Source organism: Monodelphis domestica, chromosome 4, assembly GCF_027887165.1.
Source record: "Monodelphis domestica isolate mMonDom1 chromosome 4, mMonDom1.pri, whole genome shotgun sequence".
Taxonomy (NCBI): domain Eukaryota; kingdom Metazoa; phylum Chordata; class Mammalia; order Didelphimorphia; family Didelphidae; genus Monodelphis; species Monodelphis domestica.
The window spans coordinates 101,284,414-101,302,751 of NC_077230.1; the positions used below are offsets into that span (position 1 = coordinate 101,284,414).

Here is an 18,338-nt window from a genome sequence, read left to right on the forward strand (position 1 = left end):
TAGAATACTAGCAAAAAGAATCCAGCAAGCAATCACACCAGGGTTATTTATTATGATCAGGTAGGATTTATACCAGGAATGCAAGGATGGTTCAATATCAGGAAAACCATCCACATAATTGACCATATGAACAAGCAAACCAACAAAAATCACATGATTATCTCAATAGATGCAGAAAAAGACTTTGACAAAATATAACACTTATTCCTATTGAAAACACTAGGAAGCATAGGAATAGATGGGTCTTTCCTAAAAATAATAAACAGTATCTATCTATAACCATCAGTCAACATCATCTGCAATGGGGATAAACTAGATGCATTCCCAATAAGATCAGGAGTGAAACAAGGATGCCCATTATCACCTCTATTATTTAACAATGTACTAGAAACACTAGTAGTAGCAATTAGAGAAGAAAAAGAAATTGAAGGTATTAAAAAAATCATGAGACCAAGCTATCACTCTTTGAAGATGATATGATGGTCTACTTAAAGGATCTTAGAGAATCCACTAAAAAGCTAGTGGAATAATCAACAACTGTAGCAAAATTTCAGGATACAAAATAAACCCACATAAGTCATCAGCATTTCTGTATATTTCCAACACATCTCAGCAGCAAGAATTAGAAAGAGAAATTCATTTTAAAAACACCATACACAATATAAAATACTTAGGAATCTATCTGCCAAGACAAACACAGGAACTATATGAACACAACTACAAAACAATCTCCAAACAATTAAAACTTGATCTAAATGATTTGGAAAACATTAATTGCTCATGGGTAGGACAAGCTAACATAATAAAAATGACAATCCTACCCAAATGAATTTACTTATTTAGTGCCATATCCATCGAACTACCAAAAGCGTCTTTTACTGAATTAGAAAAAAGCATAACAAAGTTCATTTGGAAGAACAAAAGATCCAGGATATCCAGGGAAATAATGGGGGGGGGGGGGATGCGAAGGAAGGTGGTCTTGCAGTACCAGATCTCAAATTATACTATAAAGCAGTGTGCATCAAAACAATATGGTACTGGCTAAGAGACAGAAGGGAGGATCAGTGGAATAGACTTGTGGTAAGTGACCTCAGCAAGACAGTCTATGATAAGCCCAAAGATCCCAGCTTTGGGGACAAAAAATCCACTATTTGACAAAAACTGCTGAGAAAATTGGAAGACAGTATGGGAGAGATTGTGTTTGGATCAGCATCTCACACCCTACACCAAGATAAATTCAGAATGGGTGAATGACTTGAATATAAAGAAGGAAACTAAGTAAATTAGATGAACACAGAATAGTATACTTGTCAGATCTTTGGGAGGGAAAGGGAAATATTTTAAGACCAAGCAAGAGTTAGAAAAAATTACAAAATGTAAAATAAGTAATTTTGATTACATTAAATTAAAAAGGTTTTCTACAAACAAAACAAATGCAATGAAAATCAGAAGGTAAGCAACAAATTGGGGAAAAAATCTTCTAACAAAAACTTCTGACAAAGATCTAATAACTCAAATTTATAAAGAGCTAAATCAATTGTACAAAATAAATCAAGCCATTCCCCAAATGATAAATGGACAAGGAACATGAATAGGCAATTTCTGATAAAGAAATCAAAACTATTAATAAGCACATGAAAAGGTATTCTAAATCTCTTATAATCAGAGAAATGTAAATCAAAACAACTCTGAGGTATCACCTCACATCTAGCAGATCGGCTAACATGACAGCTATGGAGAGTAATGAATGCTGGAGGGGATGTGGCAAAGTCAGGACATTAATTCATTGCTGGTGGAGTTGTGAATTGATCCAACCATTCTGGAGGGCAATTTGGAACTATGCCCAAAGGGTGATAAGAGACTCTGCCCTGTGATCCAGCCATAGCACTGCTGGGTTTGTACCCCAAAGAGATAAGAAAAAGACTTGTACAGGAATATTCATAGCTGCACTCCTTTGTGGTGGTAAAAAATTGGAAAATAAGGGGATGCCCTTCAATCGGGGAATGGCTGAACAAATTGTGGTATCTGTTGGTGATGGAATACTATTGTGCTCAAAGGAATAATGAACTCAAGAAATTCCATGTGAACTGGAATGACCTCCAGGAATTGATGCAAAGTGAGAGGAGCAGAACCAGGAGAACATTATACACAGAGACTGATACACTGTGGTACAATCGAATGTAATGGACTTCTTCATTAAGGGCAATGCAGTGATCCAGAACAACTTGGAGGGATTTATGAGAAAGAACAGTATCCACATTCAGAGGAAAAACTGTGGGAGGAGAAACACAGAAAAAAACCAACTGCTTGATCACATGGGTCGATGAGGATATGATTTAGGATGTAGACTCTAAATGATCATCCTATTGCAAACATCAACAGCATGGAAATAAGTTTTGATCAAGGACACATGTAAAACCCAGTGGAATTGCACATCAGCTATGGGAAGGGGTGGGGAAAGGGGAGGAAAAGAATATGATTCTTATAAACCAAGGAAAATTGTTCTAAATCGACTAATTAAATAAATTTTTTTTAAATGAGAGGATTAGGCCAGTTGAGTATGAAGGTGGCTCCTTCCACAAATAAATGACTAGAACTACTATGATACTTTAAAAAATCTATAAATTTTAAGCAAGCACAGGAAAAACTATACTTGGCCATACTTTGTACACTTTATATTATGTTCTAGAAATTAGAGATGACAATTCTATGATATGTTAAAATTCTCTTTGTAAATTATACAAAACCAAAGTACTTTACTACTTTAGTGATCTTTGCTGCTCTCATTATTTCTTTGCTGCAATTCTGCTTTTCTCTCTCCTGGCTGCTAAATTGGATTAAAGGCTGTTTTGATAACTATGGCATCCCAAGATGAGATTGCTCTCTTTGAAGATGAAATAAGGTAAATAGCTTTCATTGCAATATAAATGAAGATGTGGACCAAAAAGAGGAATTATTATGGACATTGAGAAAAGATATGCGTCTGTGTAGGTTATTGTGCTGTTATACTAATAAGCATATTAATAAAAAAATAGAAATACTTTTCAAGTTATGTTTTGTACAATAAAAATTAAAAACTGTTTTAGTATGATTTAGATCGTATCCATCTATTTACTTACTATAAATGTAAACATACTATATCAGCACAGAGTTAGAAGTAATGTCATAAGAATTCACATACACCATACCAGAAATTTGTGATAAAGTAGACATATTTTATTTTTTAAAAAGACAACAACAAATTGGCAAAAAGTGCTGCAGATAACATTTTCAAAATTTAGGACTTTGAATTTTAAATATAGCATTCATTTTTCTTTAATTCAATTGCTTTTCTTAGTGAAATGTAGATTATCAATGGCACAATAAAACACTTTTTCTAATAACTGTACCACCTTGAATTAGAAGGTTTTAAAAACTATAACAGTTGAGCCAATGTAGCAGAACATAACATTTAATACTACTTGTATTTTAGGTTTTAAAAGGATAAAATTTTAAACTGACCTTAAAAAAGCTGTAACCTGGAGCAAGGTGTTCTATTCAGAAGTAATAGATAGATTTTTAATCCTATTAAAATGAAGGAGGCTTTGTTTGGAATTAAGGGACTATAATCATGTTACAGTAGTTTGTATATTAAAAGAAGACTAGATGTAATAGAAGAAAAGTTACATTTGGATAGCAGTCAATTCTTGGATAATCTTTCCTTAACATGCAGTAATAACAGGTTCATTTTAAAAATAGTTATTTTCTTATGTGACAAATAATTTTGCCATTTGGCTATAATTATTTTTAACATGAAAATTTCTTTGTTCTTCTCTTAGATCTTGTTCCAGCCAGTTTGAAAAAATGACAGATCTTGTAGCTGTTTGGGATGTTGCCTTAAGTGATGGTGTTCACAAGATTGAATTTGAACATGGAACTACTTCAGGAAAAAGGGTTGTGTATGTAGATGGAAAGGTAGGAAGAAAACTTATGTATATATATTTATAAGTATAATATGTATGAGTGGCATATATTTTTCTGGCATATAGACTGATTATTGTGAAGAAATAAACCTGATCCAGAAAAAACCCTTTCCTTTTCAGATTTCTGGCTTGTTTTTACTGTTCCTCAAATAATTTCTAACATTAGTTATTTGAAGTTAATTTCATAGCTTTTATAATTATTTTGTGGTAAGCAGTTCTTGCTAGATGTCTACTTATAAATTGGTCAGTTTAAAATTGTGGGCATCCATGAATTTCATCCTGTACGTCTTTAGAACAGAGTTGTTTCCTCAGTAAAAGAATGGTGAGATAATACCTTATCTTATGGGAACTTAAGACATTTTCTCTTAAGGCAGAACTGTGATTCCATGAATTTAAACTCATTTCATGATTTCTGAAGTTAATGATTCACTTTTGTTGTCTGGATATTTGTTCACTCAGGTATTTTCTACTTTGGTTTATTTCTGTTTTACTACATAGGAAGAGGTAAGAAGAGAATGGATGTTCAAGCTGGTTGGCAAAGAAACATTTAGTGTTGGAGCTGCAAAAACAAAAGCTACTATAAACATAGATGCAGTCAGTGGTTTTGCTTATGAATATACTCTGGAAATTGATGGGAAAAGTCTCAAGAAATATATGGAAAATAGATCAAAAACAACAAATACTTGGATTTTACATTTGGATGGTATGGATTTTAGAATTGTTTTGGGTAAGTGTGTATTCCATTTATAGTTTTTTTGTGTGTGTTTCTGGTGATTTGAATTTATTTAGTCTGAGTTTGTGTACTAAATTGTTAAGAAGTATACAACTATGATTTTTAAAGCAGGAAATACCATTAGTGAGACTGTTCTAGCAATTCTGTCTTTGTATTCTCTATCAGAACTCTTAAAAATAGTTTTCCCATGAGTATATGCTATATTTATATATTCCATGAGTCTTATTATCTTGAAATCATTAGCTTTGGTAACAATACATATTGATAGTTTGCACTAATAAAACATATTGTTCTGTGTAAAATGGGATAACACCAACCTCACAGTATTGATATTAAGGTCAAATGTGATAACATACGTTAAAACTACCTTATAAACCTTGAGTGCTACATGAATGTTAGCTATTATTAGTCATTATTGTTATTGTTAGTATTCTCACTGGCCCTTCTTTGAAAATAGAATTATCCAAACACAAACATTTAATATTTGTAGTTCAGTTGAATTCTTACTCTTATAAGCCCTTCTTTGAAAATGATATACATTTATTAAGTTTATGCAAAATGTTGTTTGTCTGAATGGGAAGTGTACCCAAATCAGAGACCTACTTAGTTTATGGAACTCAGGCAAGGGGGAATTTCTTCTAGATTTAGACTTAATAATTATGTTGTGAGGAACAGAAGTGCTACTAATTAAAAGTACTTTGAAAATCTTAAAGCATTATGTAAATTGTCAGTTCTTGTTATTGTTATTATTATGTTTATATGCTGTACTAAGTGTTGGGACTATAAAGACAGAAACATAAGAATATCCCTACTCTCAAAGCATTTATTTTTCTACCCTGAGGCAAGGCAAGAGTGAGGATAAACGAAAATTTGTTTTAGGAATGTCAGAGGTCAGATTTTCTAAACATAAGATCTGCTGACAGACCATAAATAGACTTTTGCTTTTATTCAGACTGTTTTCTATGCAAAGACATGTCTGCATGTCTGATGTAAATTTTTTTTTAGTTTATTTATTTAATTAATTTAGAATATTTTTTCATGGTTACATGAATCATGTCCTCTCCTTCCTGTCCCCTCCCATAGCCAATGAGCATTTCCACTGGGTTTTACATGTATCTCTGTCTGATGTAAATCTTGAAGAGTTTTCAAATTCATATTGTCCCATTCCTCATCTGTAAAATTAGAATAATAATAGTACCTACCTCCCAGGGTTCTTGTAAGGATGAAATAAGGTAATAACCTAAAAGTACTTATTCTTCCACGGTTCCAGGTAGATCTTGAGATTATCATAAAATCTTACAGCTGGAAGAATTGTGAAAGGTCATTTGGTCCAATATCTCATTTAGGAGATGAAGAAAGAGGTCTGCAATGATTCAATGACTTGCCTAAGGTCATATAGTTCCTGAGTGACAGAGCTGGGACTAAAACCTATTTCTTTTATCTACAGCTCTTTCCATATCATTATATTGATATGCAACTGAAGGCAAAAATCCCTTTCCTTTTTATTTACTTTTAGCCCTACTGGAATGGGCACCCAGTATCTGACTTTGAGAAGGATTAGATTTGCCCTCATTTTAAGAAAAACAGGAAAAAAAAGGTAGACAAAATATAGATGTAAATATTCATTTAATAAATATGCATGTCAATTATTAATTAATTAATTAATTAATTTAATTAAATAAAAAATTAAAATAAATATACATTTATTTTAAATACACGTGTTAATTATACATGTTACATCAGATCACAATAAAGTCAACAGAAAGTGATGATTTGCATATAATCAGGCTTGTATATTAATCAGTTGTCAATCTCAAATGCCATTTCTCCTCAGATGGAGTTCTCCATTGAGAGGCATAGCAAGAACTAGAGATTTGAAGCAAGCCACCAACTTGTTTGAACTTGTATTCTACTCTTATTTGTTTCTATTGTCAGGCCCCCTGGGATCCCACTTTTTACTTCTCCAGTGAGCTCTGGGAGTCCTGTCTTTTTCCTCTCCTTTTCATTTTTACCAGGGGAAAACCTTTTGAAGGAGGGAAAAGTTTCCTTTTGCCTGGAGGCAAATGTCTCTGAAGCTCTTCACTTTATTCTGAGCCAGTTTTAGACAGGGCCCATGGCTAAGGAGGTAGTTAACCCACATTGAAGGGAACTCTGTAGTTCATAGACAATGAATCCCAGTCATAGGATATTTGAGTTAGAAGATATCTTAGAGATCAGCTAGTTAAATCACCTCATTGTACAGAGGAAGAAATCAGTATCTTTGTTTCTCTTGGGTTTAGTAGCACAGTGCTTTGCACATTCTAAGTAGTTAATAAATGTTTATTAATTGATTGATTCTTGACCAGCTATCCAGTGCATTTATGATCCCCATACTAGAAAAAGACATCAGTGATGAGGTAGAATACCAAGAAATGAAGTGTGTTATAATGAACAGAGAGCACTGGACTTGGAGTTACTGCCTCAGACACTTAGCTCTTGGCTCTAGGTAACTTGCTTAAACTCTGTATGCCTTAGTTTTCCTCACCTATAAAATGGGAGGTTGTATTAGATGACTTCTAAAATCCCTTTCAGCTCTAAATCTATTATCTTGTGATCAGTTATATTTGCTCAGTCTTGGAATGTCCCTCCCTCTTGAATCCAGATTTTACCTCTCCTTCAAAACCTAAATCAATTCTCCTTCCTTCACCAAACCTTCTTTAATTGCTTTATTTAATAAGATTTATTTCTTGGAGATCACAAGATACATTGGAATAAAAAAAAAGTATTTGGAATGGGAAGACATGGATTAAAATCCTGATCCTGCCATTTCTTTTCTGTGTGATATTGATCAAGCTTCTTCATTTCTCCAGGTCTTAATTTCCTGTGCTGTCTTATCCTATGGGATTCTTATTCACATCATTCCATAAATTTTCCATAGATTATGTAGCCATTGCATTAGAAGTCTTCTTTTAGGCCAAGCATTCTTAACTTGAGAATGACAGACCTGTCCACACCCCCATCCCCATCCCAACTAAGGGATCTCTGATTAGATTTCAAGAGTGAACTTGGTTGGAAAAAAAATACATCTTTATTTTTCATTGATCTCTGGTTTGCTTTGTAAGCCAATGCATTTTATTTTATGCATTTAAAATGATTTTGAGAAGGGGTCCATAGACTTCATTTGAATTCCCAGAGGTTCCATGACACCAAAAAAATTAAGATTCATGTCATAGTCCTTTTTATATCCCACAAATACCTACCCCTAGAGTCCTTGTTCTATCTGTCTCTTATTACTAATTTTTGCTACATGACACACTGACTGACCCCCTAGTGCCTGGGACATAGTAGGTACATAATAGTATTTATTGAATTAAAATAATTGATATCATTGATAATATCTTTGACTTCATTGCTTCCGAGCAAGCCATCATTGATAATCCTGCCTCAGACACTTACTAGTGTAAGGGTTGATGCAATGGTCAATAACTATGATGGTGAGTAGAGACAAGGGGACAAATGTAAGAAATACTATGAAAGTAGGATTAACAAAACTTGGTAACATTGGCCATAGGATTGAGAAAGAATCAAGAGTCAAGGATGATTCTTAATTTGTCCCTCTGGATGAATGGAAGGATGCTTATGGATCAACTAGAACCCAGGAAGTTAGGAGGAGGAGAAGGTTAAAAGGAAAGACAAGAATTTTATTATTGATATGTTGAGTTGGAGATGTCTCTGAGGCATTCAGATGAAACTGTCCACCAGATAGTTGGTTCTATGAGACTGTAAGTGATTCCTCTAACTAGAATTATTGGATCCTATGCTCCATTGTTGGTTTTTTGGACATTCCACATTTCTCTTACTTGGAAGCCTTTTTCATTAGGGACCATTACTGTTTCAGTATAGCACAACAGGTAAAACCCACCAAGGTATAAGTAAATATTGTGGGTAGCTAGGTGGCTTAGTGGATAGAGTGCTGGACCTGGAGTCAGAAAGACCTGAGTTCAAATATGGCTTCAGGTACTTATAAATTACATGACAATGGGCAAGTCACTTAACCTCTGTTTGCCTTAATCTTCTGGAGCAGGAAATGGCAGATCCAGTATCTCTGCCAAGAAAACCCCATAGACAGTATGGTCCCTGGAGTTATGAAGAGTCTAACACAATTAAATAACAACATATATTATATTAGGGATTTCAGTATTTAAATGTCTTTGGAATCTCAATGATTACTTATTTCTCAACATCAAAGTGTTGCCATCAAGAGGAGAAATTAGAACACCTTTTGAAACTGTGTCAGAAACAATATTTAATCTAGGTGCCTACAACATTTTTTGTTAATTAAGTACTAAATGATTCCAGAATTTTCTCCTTCCCAAAATTCAAATGGATAAATATGAATATTTGAAATAATTTACCCCTTCTTCAAAAATCTTTCTCTGATGACATTGTAGCATTGAGGTGATCCTAATTTCTTGAAGATCCAGACAAAATGATGGCAAACCCTGTAAGGCCATTAAAAGATCAAAAGACCAAACATAAACCTGTTCATGGACTCTGGTCACCTAAGGATCAGATGAACTAAGTGTGAAGAGGCTCATAACCAAGTTGACTATAAAGTAATGAGTCTTTTTTAATGCATCTCTCTCAACAAAGGCTTCTTTGACATAACACCCACATGGATAAAAATCTCAGCTCCTTGGAGAAACTGGCTATAGATGTGCTTTCTTTCCATCATAAGCTTTATTTTAAAAAACCTTTACTTTCTGTCTTAGTATGAATTCCAAGACATAAGAGCAACAAGAGCTACGCAGTTGGGGCTAGGTGATTTGCCCAGGATCACATAGCTGGGAAGCGTCTGAAGTCAGATTTGAGCCCAGGTCCTCTTGATTCCAGATCTGGCACACTCCATTGAGACACCTAGCTATCCTTTATCATAAACTTTTAGAATATTAACAAAAGATCAAATTATTGCTGCCATCAGGTGGTGGTAACCATGTACTCATTATATGTGAATAAAATATATACATATCATGAAAGTGCAGTGTATTATATTTATAACTTACTAGTTGTGTGACCTTGAGCAAGTTGCTTAATCTTAATTTTCTCTATATATAATGAGGAGGTTAGGCTAGATATTCTTTAAGGTCCTCTCCATTTCCAAGATCCTATGAATTTCTATATAAGTTCCAATATCAGGCATCATTAAGTCTCAATTACTCCTTGTTTCTTTATATTTTAGTAAATGTTTTGCATATATTCTTAACCAATAGCTATTAAGATAGGTATTCAAGTGTATTATTGCCTTAAAATTAGTGAAAATTAATTAGCCAGATTGATTATGATGGAGTTTGACAAACTTTGGGGAATGACTAAATAGATTTTGGTACATGAAAGTAATACAGAATTATTCTGTTGTAAGAAATGATGAATATAAGAAGAACAGAAATATCTATACGCAGATGTAATGACTACAGTGATGCAAATGGGGAAAGTAAGCACAAAAAAAGTTAAAGGCAAAAATTTCAAAATTATAAAGAATGTACATGATTTCAACAAAGAGATAAAAGAAGATCTCCTCATCTTACCCTTTTGTGAAGTGGAAGGCCCATAAGTAGGCTACACTGAATATATTTTCAGACTTTTTCAAAGTTTTCATTTTACTCATTTTTCTTTTCTTTTCTCTTTAGAAATACAATTCATTATATTAAATGATTCTCTATGAAGGTTAGGGGAGAGATAGTGGGGAACACTTTGGTGATAAAAGAATTAAAAAGACATAAATAAAAATGAGGTAGAGGGACTATGATTGTTTTAGGCTGTGAAATTCTGGGAGGTCATGGAACGTCCCTGCTGCCCACAGTGCCGAGCGACCACTGGTCTGTGGGCCGCCTACGTGCAGGATCGTGACTACAACTGCCAGTGGTCACCTCCACCTGTTGCATCGTCACTCCCCCATTGCCGCAGGTCTTGAAGAGGGTGGATGGGGTTAGGATAGATGAGTGTGCACAAAGATACTTGTGCGTGAAAGAGATTTAAGTGGAAAAGTTGATGCACAGAGACAGTCCCACTCTCTCGGCGTTGGAAGCCTGGGTCCAGTGGCACGAAAAATTGTTACGTCTGGAGACTTCCTCAGCTGCATTGGATGGCCATGTTGCCTTTTGTGCTCCAACACGCCCTAAGCACTCCACAGTGCTTTGCTGCGTCGCCCTCTCGGCCTTTGAACCTTCTTATTGGTTTCTTCCGTCTGTTCAGCCGAAGCAGTCTTCACATGCTGGGTGAGCAAAGCCCTGGTTCACAATGGGTCGACGACCCGATGGCTACCCTCACAAGGTTTGGCCGGCCTGTCGAAGCCGTTGTCCGGGGTGTGGCCACTGCCGCATGCTAGCAGCTACTGGGAGCCACAAGTGAGAGCTGGGTGTCAGGTGGGGTCAGAGGCTGGAGAGCTGCCCTAGGAGGGCACGACAAGCCCTCCATACCAGAGATACTACCCCTCCCTGAGCACCCCATACAATCCTATTCCCATTTACAGATGAGGAAATTGAGGCTGATGAGGCATTTGCCCAACATCAGATGGCTAGTATTCTGAAGCAAGAATCAAACCCAAATATTCCTGACTCCAAATCTAGCACTCTGTCTCCTATGTGACTATTCTGGCTACCTCTATATGACAGTTTCCTTGATTTGCCTTCCTCTGTGAATCATCTTCAATGGAATATCCAAGAATGTCTAAATGGAAGTCAAGTCAACAAACATTTATCAAGAGTTCACTATGTGTTGGGCATTGTGCTAAGCCCTACAGATACAAAGTGAGGCAAAAGTCTTGCCCTTGAGGAGTTCACAAGCTAATTTGGGAAGGGGAAGGAAGAAACATGCAAAGAACATTGCCCAAGAAAAATATATGCAGATAAATTGGAAATAATCCAGATTAGGAAGACACAAAAATTATAGGGGATCAGAAAAGCCTTCATATAGTAGGTAAGATTTTTAGCTGGGACCTAAGAAAGCCAGAGAAATCAAAAGGTAGAAATGAGAAGGGAATTCTAGTTATGGGGGACAGCAGTGAAAATGACTAGAGTTAGTAGGTGGAATGTGGCATTCTGGGACATGACTCTAAAGCTCATATTCCAGAACATTTCCTAGAATTCTCGTATTTTAATGACAACATGCCATCTAGTATTTAGATTTTTCTAAGCCCTTACCTTTCATCTTAGAATCAATACTGTGTATTGGTTCCAAGGCAGAAGAATGGTAAGGGCCAGGCAATGGGGGTCAAGTGACTTGAGTAGGGTCATACAACTAGGAAGTGTCTGAGGCCAGATTTGATATCTCATTTTTCTAATAGGCTACAACAAAAAGTTCATCATAAAAAAAATAGATTTATTGTATCCTGTTCTTAATATTAGTTTAGAAAGATGCAAATAAATAATGGGAAAGCATTGCTAATAATTCCAGATACTTCACTTGCCCTAAAGTTGTAAGATATGATGCTATTTATAGAGCTAAGTTTTCAAATATGCACATAATTTGTATTCCAACTCATAAGAAACCAGGGAGCTAGATATCTAGTGCAGGTGCACTTGGTAGTCATTTTTTTAAAAACAGAATCACAACTCTGGACAGCCCTGAAGAAGTATAAAAAGTGATGCACACGTTGCAGACACCTGGGGGCAAATCAGACATGCCTCAAGTTTAATCTTGATAATCTATGCAAAGGCTTGAAAATGACCTGGAAATTCAATTCTTTGGTGGAATCTTAAAATCCAGCAAACAGTAAGCTGAATTTGATTGTGTTACAGGCATCTTAGGGTGGAAAGAAAAATTGAAAAAATGCTGAGTGCACAATTAGTAGAAGGGATAGATATTACAAAGAAATGGATTTAGATATAAGGTAAAAATCTTCTTAGTAGTTGGAGCAATCCCAAATAGAATGGGCTGCCATCTGAATTCTTCCATACTAAAGGAATTCAAGCAAATGCTAAATGACCCTAGAGTGAATATATTTTAAAGAGGATTCTTGCTTAGATAGAAATTAGATAAGCTGGTCTCTGGCCCCTGAGATGCCTTACAATACTGAGATTCTGTAATTTTGTGTGACTTTGGAAGGATTTAGTTAATTGCATGGAGATGTGCCCATTTAGGAAAAAAGGCATGTGACCAACGTCAACACCTTCAAGTACCTGGGCAGCACCATCACCAACGATGGGTCCCTAGACCACGAGATTAATGCCAGGATCCAAAAGGCCAGCCAGGCTCTTGGGCGGCTGCGCTGCAAAGTCCTCCAACACAGAGGTGTAAGCACTGCGACGAAGCTCAAAGTGTACAACGCAGTGGTCCTCAGCTCGCTCCTGTATGGTTGTGAGACATGGACACTGTACCGGAAGCACATGAAGCAGTTGGAGCAATTCCACCAACACTCCCTCCAGTCAATCATGAGGATCTGATGGCAGGACCGAATCACCAATCAGGAAGTCCTCGACAGAGCCAACTCCACCAGCATCGAAGTCCTGGTCCTCAAAACCCAGCTACGATGGTCTGGACACGTCATCCGCATGGACCCACAGCGAATACCAAGACAGGTATTCTATGGTGAACTATCAGCTGGACTCGGGAAACAAGGCCGACCAAAGAAAAGATTCAAGGATCAGCTAAAGTCCAACTTGAAGTGGGCTGGCATGACACCAAAGCAACTAGAACTCGCTGCCTCTGACAGAAGCAGCTGGCGAGCCCACATTCACCGTGCTGCCGCCACCTTTGAAGATGAGCGACGTCGACGTCTTGCCGCTGCGCGTGAACGCCGACACCAGGCCACAACCTCACCTCCCGTAACAACTGGCGTCCCAGGCCCCATGTGCCACAAACTCTGCACCTCAGCCTTTGGACTCCAAAGCCACATGAGGGTACACCGTAGATGAAACTGCACAAAGACAATAGTCATTCTCAATCACGAGAGACTACTATATATTGTCCCATAAATGTCATATTAGTATTGTCCATATTTAATGATAGCACATTTCCCCTCTTATAGTTATTTCCACTTCCTACTCCCCAAACTAGTACACTATAAGTATACAAATATTAACTTCCTCCCCAGTCATGAAAATTTAGAATAGAAACATAAGCATAAAGTACTATATATGCATGTTTCTTTTTTGACTGTTGATATTTTTAAGATAATAACACAGGGGGGCCAGATTATTTTGATGGTTGGTCTGTAATGATTACCTTGAATATTAAGAGAATATGAAGGGGCAGTTAGGTGGCTCAGTAGATTGAAGAGCCAGGGGTAGAGGTCCTGGGTTCAAATGTGTTCTCAGTTCTTCTAACTGTGTGAACCCTGGGTATATCACTGAACCCCATTGCCTAGCCCTTACTGTTCTTCTCCCTTTGAATTAATACACAATATTGAATCTAAAATGGAAGGTGTAAGGGTTTTAAAATAGAGAATGTGAGTGAATTAATTGTAATAAAAAGAGTCTGCCATAAAGAAAAGAGTTAGAACCATTATATCAGCTAATTACCAATAGAAATACACAATTCTGAGATAGGTCTTAAATCCTTGACACATTTATGGTTATGAAAGATAATTAGACATAACATACAGTTCTCAGGCAGGATTTAAATTCTTGACATTTAAACAATGTGTACTATTCAAGATAAGACAGAATTTTAAAAGGAATTTGTCATTTAATTAGCTATTTTGTTATACTTTGTAACATGAGCATAAGCAGGTTGGACTAGATTGTCCCTTCCAACTCTAAATCAAAACTCCTAAGGTTTTTATGTGTTATATGTTCTTACAAAATTACTAACCCTAGACCAGTGATGGTGAACCTATGGCATGGGGACCAAAGATGGGAAGTAGAGCACTCTCTGGGCATGTGCGTCATTGCCCATCCTCCACCCCTCCAAATTCATTACTAGAAAGGCAGAGGGACTCAAATGAAGCTACTCCCTTCTTCCTCTCCACCATGCCTGATGAGATTTTTTCACATCACCCACTCCTCCTCCCAGCAGCCCAGTGGAAGTGCTTCCTCCCTCCCCTGTCTGTGATAAGGGAGGATGGGGGACTTGGCAGTGAGGTGGAGGGGAGACCGGAGTTTGGCATTTGGTCTGGGCAGGGTAGGTTGGGAAGGGACCTGGCACTCAGTATCTCAAAGGTTTACCATCACTGCCCTAGACTGACTTAATTTGGCAGAGGTTTATTTACCTAGTTGTAGATTATCTGTGTTCTTATGTTCCATTCCTCACTTTTCACTTGCTTTTTGATATCTCACTGTTCAGTAGCAACACCTTCAGAGCTTCAGAAAAGTATGTAAACACAAATATGTCAGTTCTATTATTTGTAAAATACTCTGGAAAATAATTTGTTAGATTAAAAGTCTGAAGGTTATTGGCTAAGATGAGGTTTGATTTTTCCCTGGATTTCACCATCTACTGGTTTCCTACTATATACCCTAGGAAACCTGAGAAAGTTTGGTTTAGGACCTAGAGTTTAGTGATGTCTTCTCATAGATTTTCTAGGAATACTACTGGGCAAAGAAGGAATAGGTTAGAATACTCTTGTATAAACTTTTAACATGAAAGCTACATAGATTGTGAGGCATCTACTAGTACCTGTAGTTCTTAACATTTAGTTTTGTGTTTGAAAAAAACAATAAAAAACATTTAGTTTTTTGCTTGGGGGGAAAAAAATAAAAAAGATTCCAGGGAATTTTTATTTTTCAATTCTTACAAACTATGCAAAATCAGCAATATAGTGCAATATAAAAGGCAAAAAGAAACCTTGGAATAGTATACTAGTATTTTGTATCTAGTATACTTGTATTAAACAGGCAGTTCATAACTCACTTCCTACAAGAGTCTCAACTAATGATTATATGAAGGGAATTTAGGGAAGAGAAGAAGCACAAAGCCAAAAATGGAATATTGTCTAGGCATCTCTCATTTATCATAGAATTGGTTTGAGATCACAATAATTAAAATGTTATTGAATAGGGTTTGGAGGCAGCTAGATGGCTCAGTGGGTGGAAAGACAGATCTAGAGACTAGAGTTTCTGGGTTCAAATCTGTCCTCAGACATGTTGTAGCCATGTGACTCTGGGAAATCACTTATTCCCTATTGCCTAGCCCTTACTGCTCTTCTGCCTTGGAACCAATATACAGTATTAACTCTAAGGTGGAAGGTAAGGGTTTAAAAAAATGTTATTGTATGAGTTAACATGTATACTTATATTTTAGATGGTACTAGAATGCTATTTATTTTAATTTATTTTATATTTTTTTTAATATTTATTTTAAAGTATTTTTCCCATGGTTATATGGTTCATGTTCTTTCCCTCCCCTCTTTCCTCCCCCCTCCTGGATCTGACAAGCAATTCCCCTGGGTTATACCTGTGTTATCACTTGATGCCTATTTCTATATTATTCATTTTTGTAATAGAGTAATCTTTTAAAACCAAAACTCTACATCCTGTACCTATATAAACAAGTGGTAAATCATATATTTTCCTTCTGTGTTTCTACTCACACAGTTCTTTCTCTCAATGTGGTTAGCATAGAATGCTATTTATTTAATTCTAAAGTGTATTTGTTTTTTAAGTATCCTTAGTAAATTGCTCAAATCATAGTAAGCTATGATTCCTTTCAGCAATGAAAATTGGAATATACAAATATTCACAAAGACTCTTCTTTCAGAGTTTTCCCTACTCTTCTGGCTTTAGCTCCTCTCTTCTATCTCTGGTTTCCCCTCTATATGTCTACCTCACAGAATTAATGGGCCTTATTCTAATCCCTTAAATTAGAATACTGTTTGGGGTTCATTTTAGTTATAATCAGTCTATAGAACTGATTATAAACCCTTAGCCTACCTCCTTAATTGTTAATTGACAATAATTGTTTTGTGTTTATATATATACACATAATGCAATTTTAATTCATTAGTATTAGGATATAATCTTAACCTCTCCATTAAGATAGCACCTTTTCTCACTTTATATAGATAACAATTTTCATGAGTAGTTATGACTCTTCCCTTCCCCCTTCATCTCTCCCCTCACCAGGCTTACACTCATATTTGCTAGGTGTGAACTGTGGGAAATTTAGGAATTTACATAATACCTCTGAATAAAAAAATTGGGAACCATTACTATGTGGCATGTAGTCAATGTAATTTACTTGAGTACTCAGTATGTTCAGAGTTCCCAGTTGTTATGGATTCCCACCCCCCAACTAATACCATTATAAAAACAAGAAAAATAATGAAAATAAATTATTATGGCATGATCAGGGAAATTCAGAATAATACTGAAATCTATTCATCATCTGCTCATTATCATGCTTTTTTGTTGTTGTTACCTTCTATTACTAGGGTCACCAAGTGGGAAATTTTTTCCTAGGGAGCAGTTTTTAAAAACATATTCACTGATTTTAAAAGATATTCTGTCAGGAAAATCTATTCTAGCATGTATTCATTAAATATAGCATTTTTAGCCTACAGTGGGATTTCATGTTTTCTTAGGATCGTGATATTGTTTTAAAGGATTTTTTTTCTCTGAATAAACAATAAATACTTATAATTTCTCTAATATTTAGATGAATGTCAAAGCCATGAAAAAGTGGTAAGTATCATAGTAAAAGTGTTAAAGGAATTTTTTAAAAGCTACATAGCATTATTTTTCCAACATACTGTTGTTAAAGATAATTTTTTTCTCTTAAAATATAGAATTCTAACTAACTTATCAAAAGTAAACAATCTTTTCTTTTCTCATTGCTTACAGAGAAAGATACTATGGATGTCTGGTGCAATGGTAAAAAAATGGAGACAGCCGTAAGTAGTTGTTTTGTTACTGCCTTGATTCATGCTTTGTACATTATTGACATTGAAATTTTCTTGGTGTTTCAAAGGGAAAAAAAAAGATGTTTTCTCAGACATAAATATTATGTAAATAATTAAGGCCTTATAAGATTTTTTTTTAAAGTGTGAAATCACCCTGACATTCATTTCAAAGTGCTTTCCCTTAGGCAGTGCTAGAAAACTATGAATGTGGAAGTAAAATGTAATTGAAACAGCATGGAATTTTGTTTGACCTGTTTCACAAAGATTCTTCTCTGTTTTCTGAAAATAATTACTCAAGTTTTTAGTACAAATATACATATCACACTCTACAGAATAAAATTCAAAGACTTAGTTTTGTCTGGGCAAAGACCCTTGGAAATAGATAACACATATAGACTCAAAATAAAGCATTTTTAATAAAACAACGAAGATCATAGGATCTCATTTTTAGAGCTAAAAGAGATTTTAAAGGTAACTTTGATTCTAATTTACCTCATTTTACAGATGAGGAAACTGAAACTAAGAAAGCATAAGTGACTTGCCCAGAGCCATATAGCTTATAAACATGAGGCAAGTCCACTACACCTTCTAGCCCACTTAGGAGTCTACAAATTGTAGTTGTAATCAAACTACAATTATAGTTTTGTGATTAGTGGGGTACAGAGTGAGAAAAGCCAAAAAGAATCAGAATGAAATGAGTTAACAGGAAAATCTGCTGAAAATGAAGCAGAAATTGACAAGTATGCAGAGAGCTAGAAGCGAAATAGCTGCATGGAAATTTTTAGACAGTTTTATTAAGTGTTACTTAACTTAGGCAAATTTGTTTAGA

The 18,338-nt window shown here is 35.6% G+C and overlaps 1 protein-coding gene across 10 annotated transcripts in view; it reads left to right on the forward strand.

Annotated features, from left to right (window-relative positions):
* FAIM (Fas apoptotic inhibitory molecule) overlaps window positions 1–18,338 on the forward strand; it is an 87,150-nt gene that overhangs the window by 43,288 nt on the left and 25,524 nt on the right. For 8 of the 10 annotated variants that reach the window (XM_056793669.1, XM_056793666.1, XM_056793665.1 and 5 more), the window contains 3 exons: window positions 3,819–3,954; window positions 4,461–4,689; window positions 17,451–17,500. In XM_056793669.1, coding sequence (XP_056649647.1) covers window positions 3,844–3,954; window positions 4,461–4,689; window positions 17,451–17,500 — 390 coding nt within the window. In that variant the 5' untranslated portion in view covers window positions 3,819–3,843. Of the gene's footprint in view, window positions 1–2,699; window positions 2,903–3,818; window positions 3,955–4,460; window positions 4,690–17,450; window positions 17,501–18,338 lie in introns of those variants that run through there. The other 2 variants (XM_056793667.1, XM_016433555.2) reach the window with 2 other exon arrangements.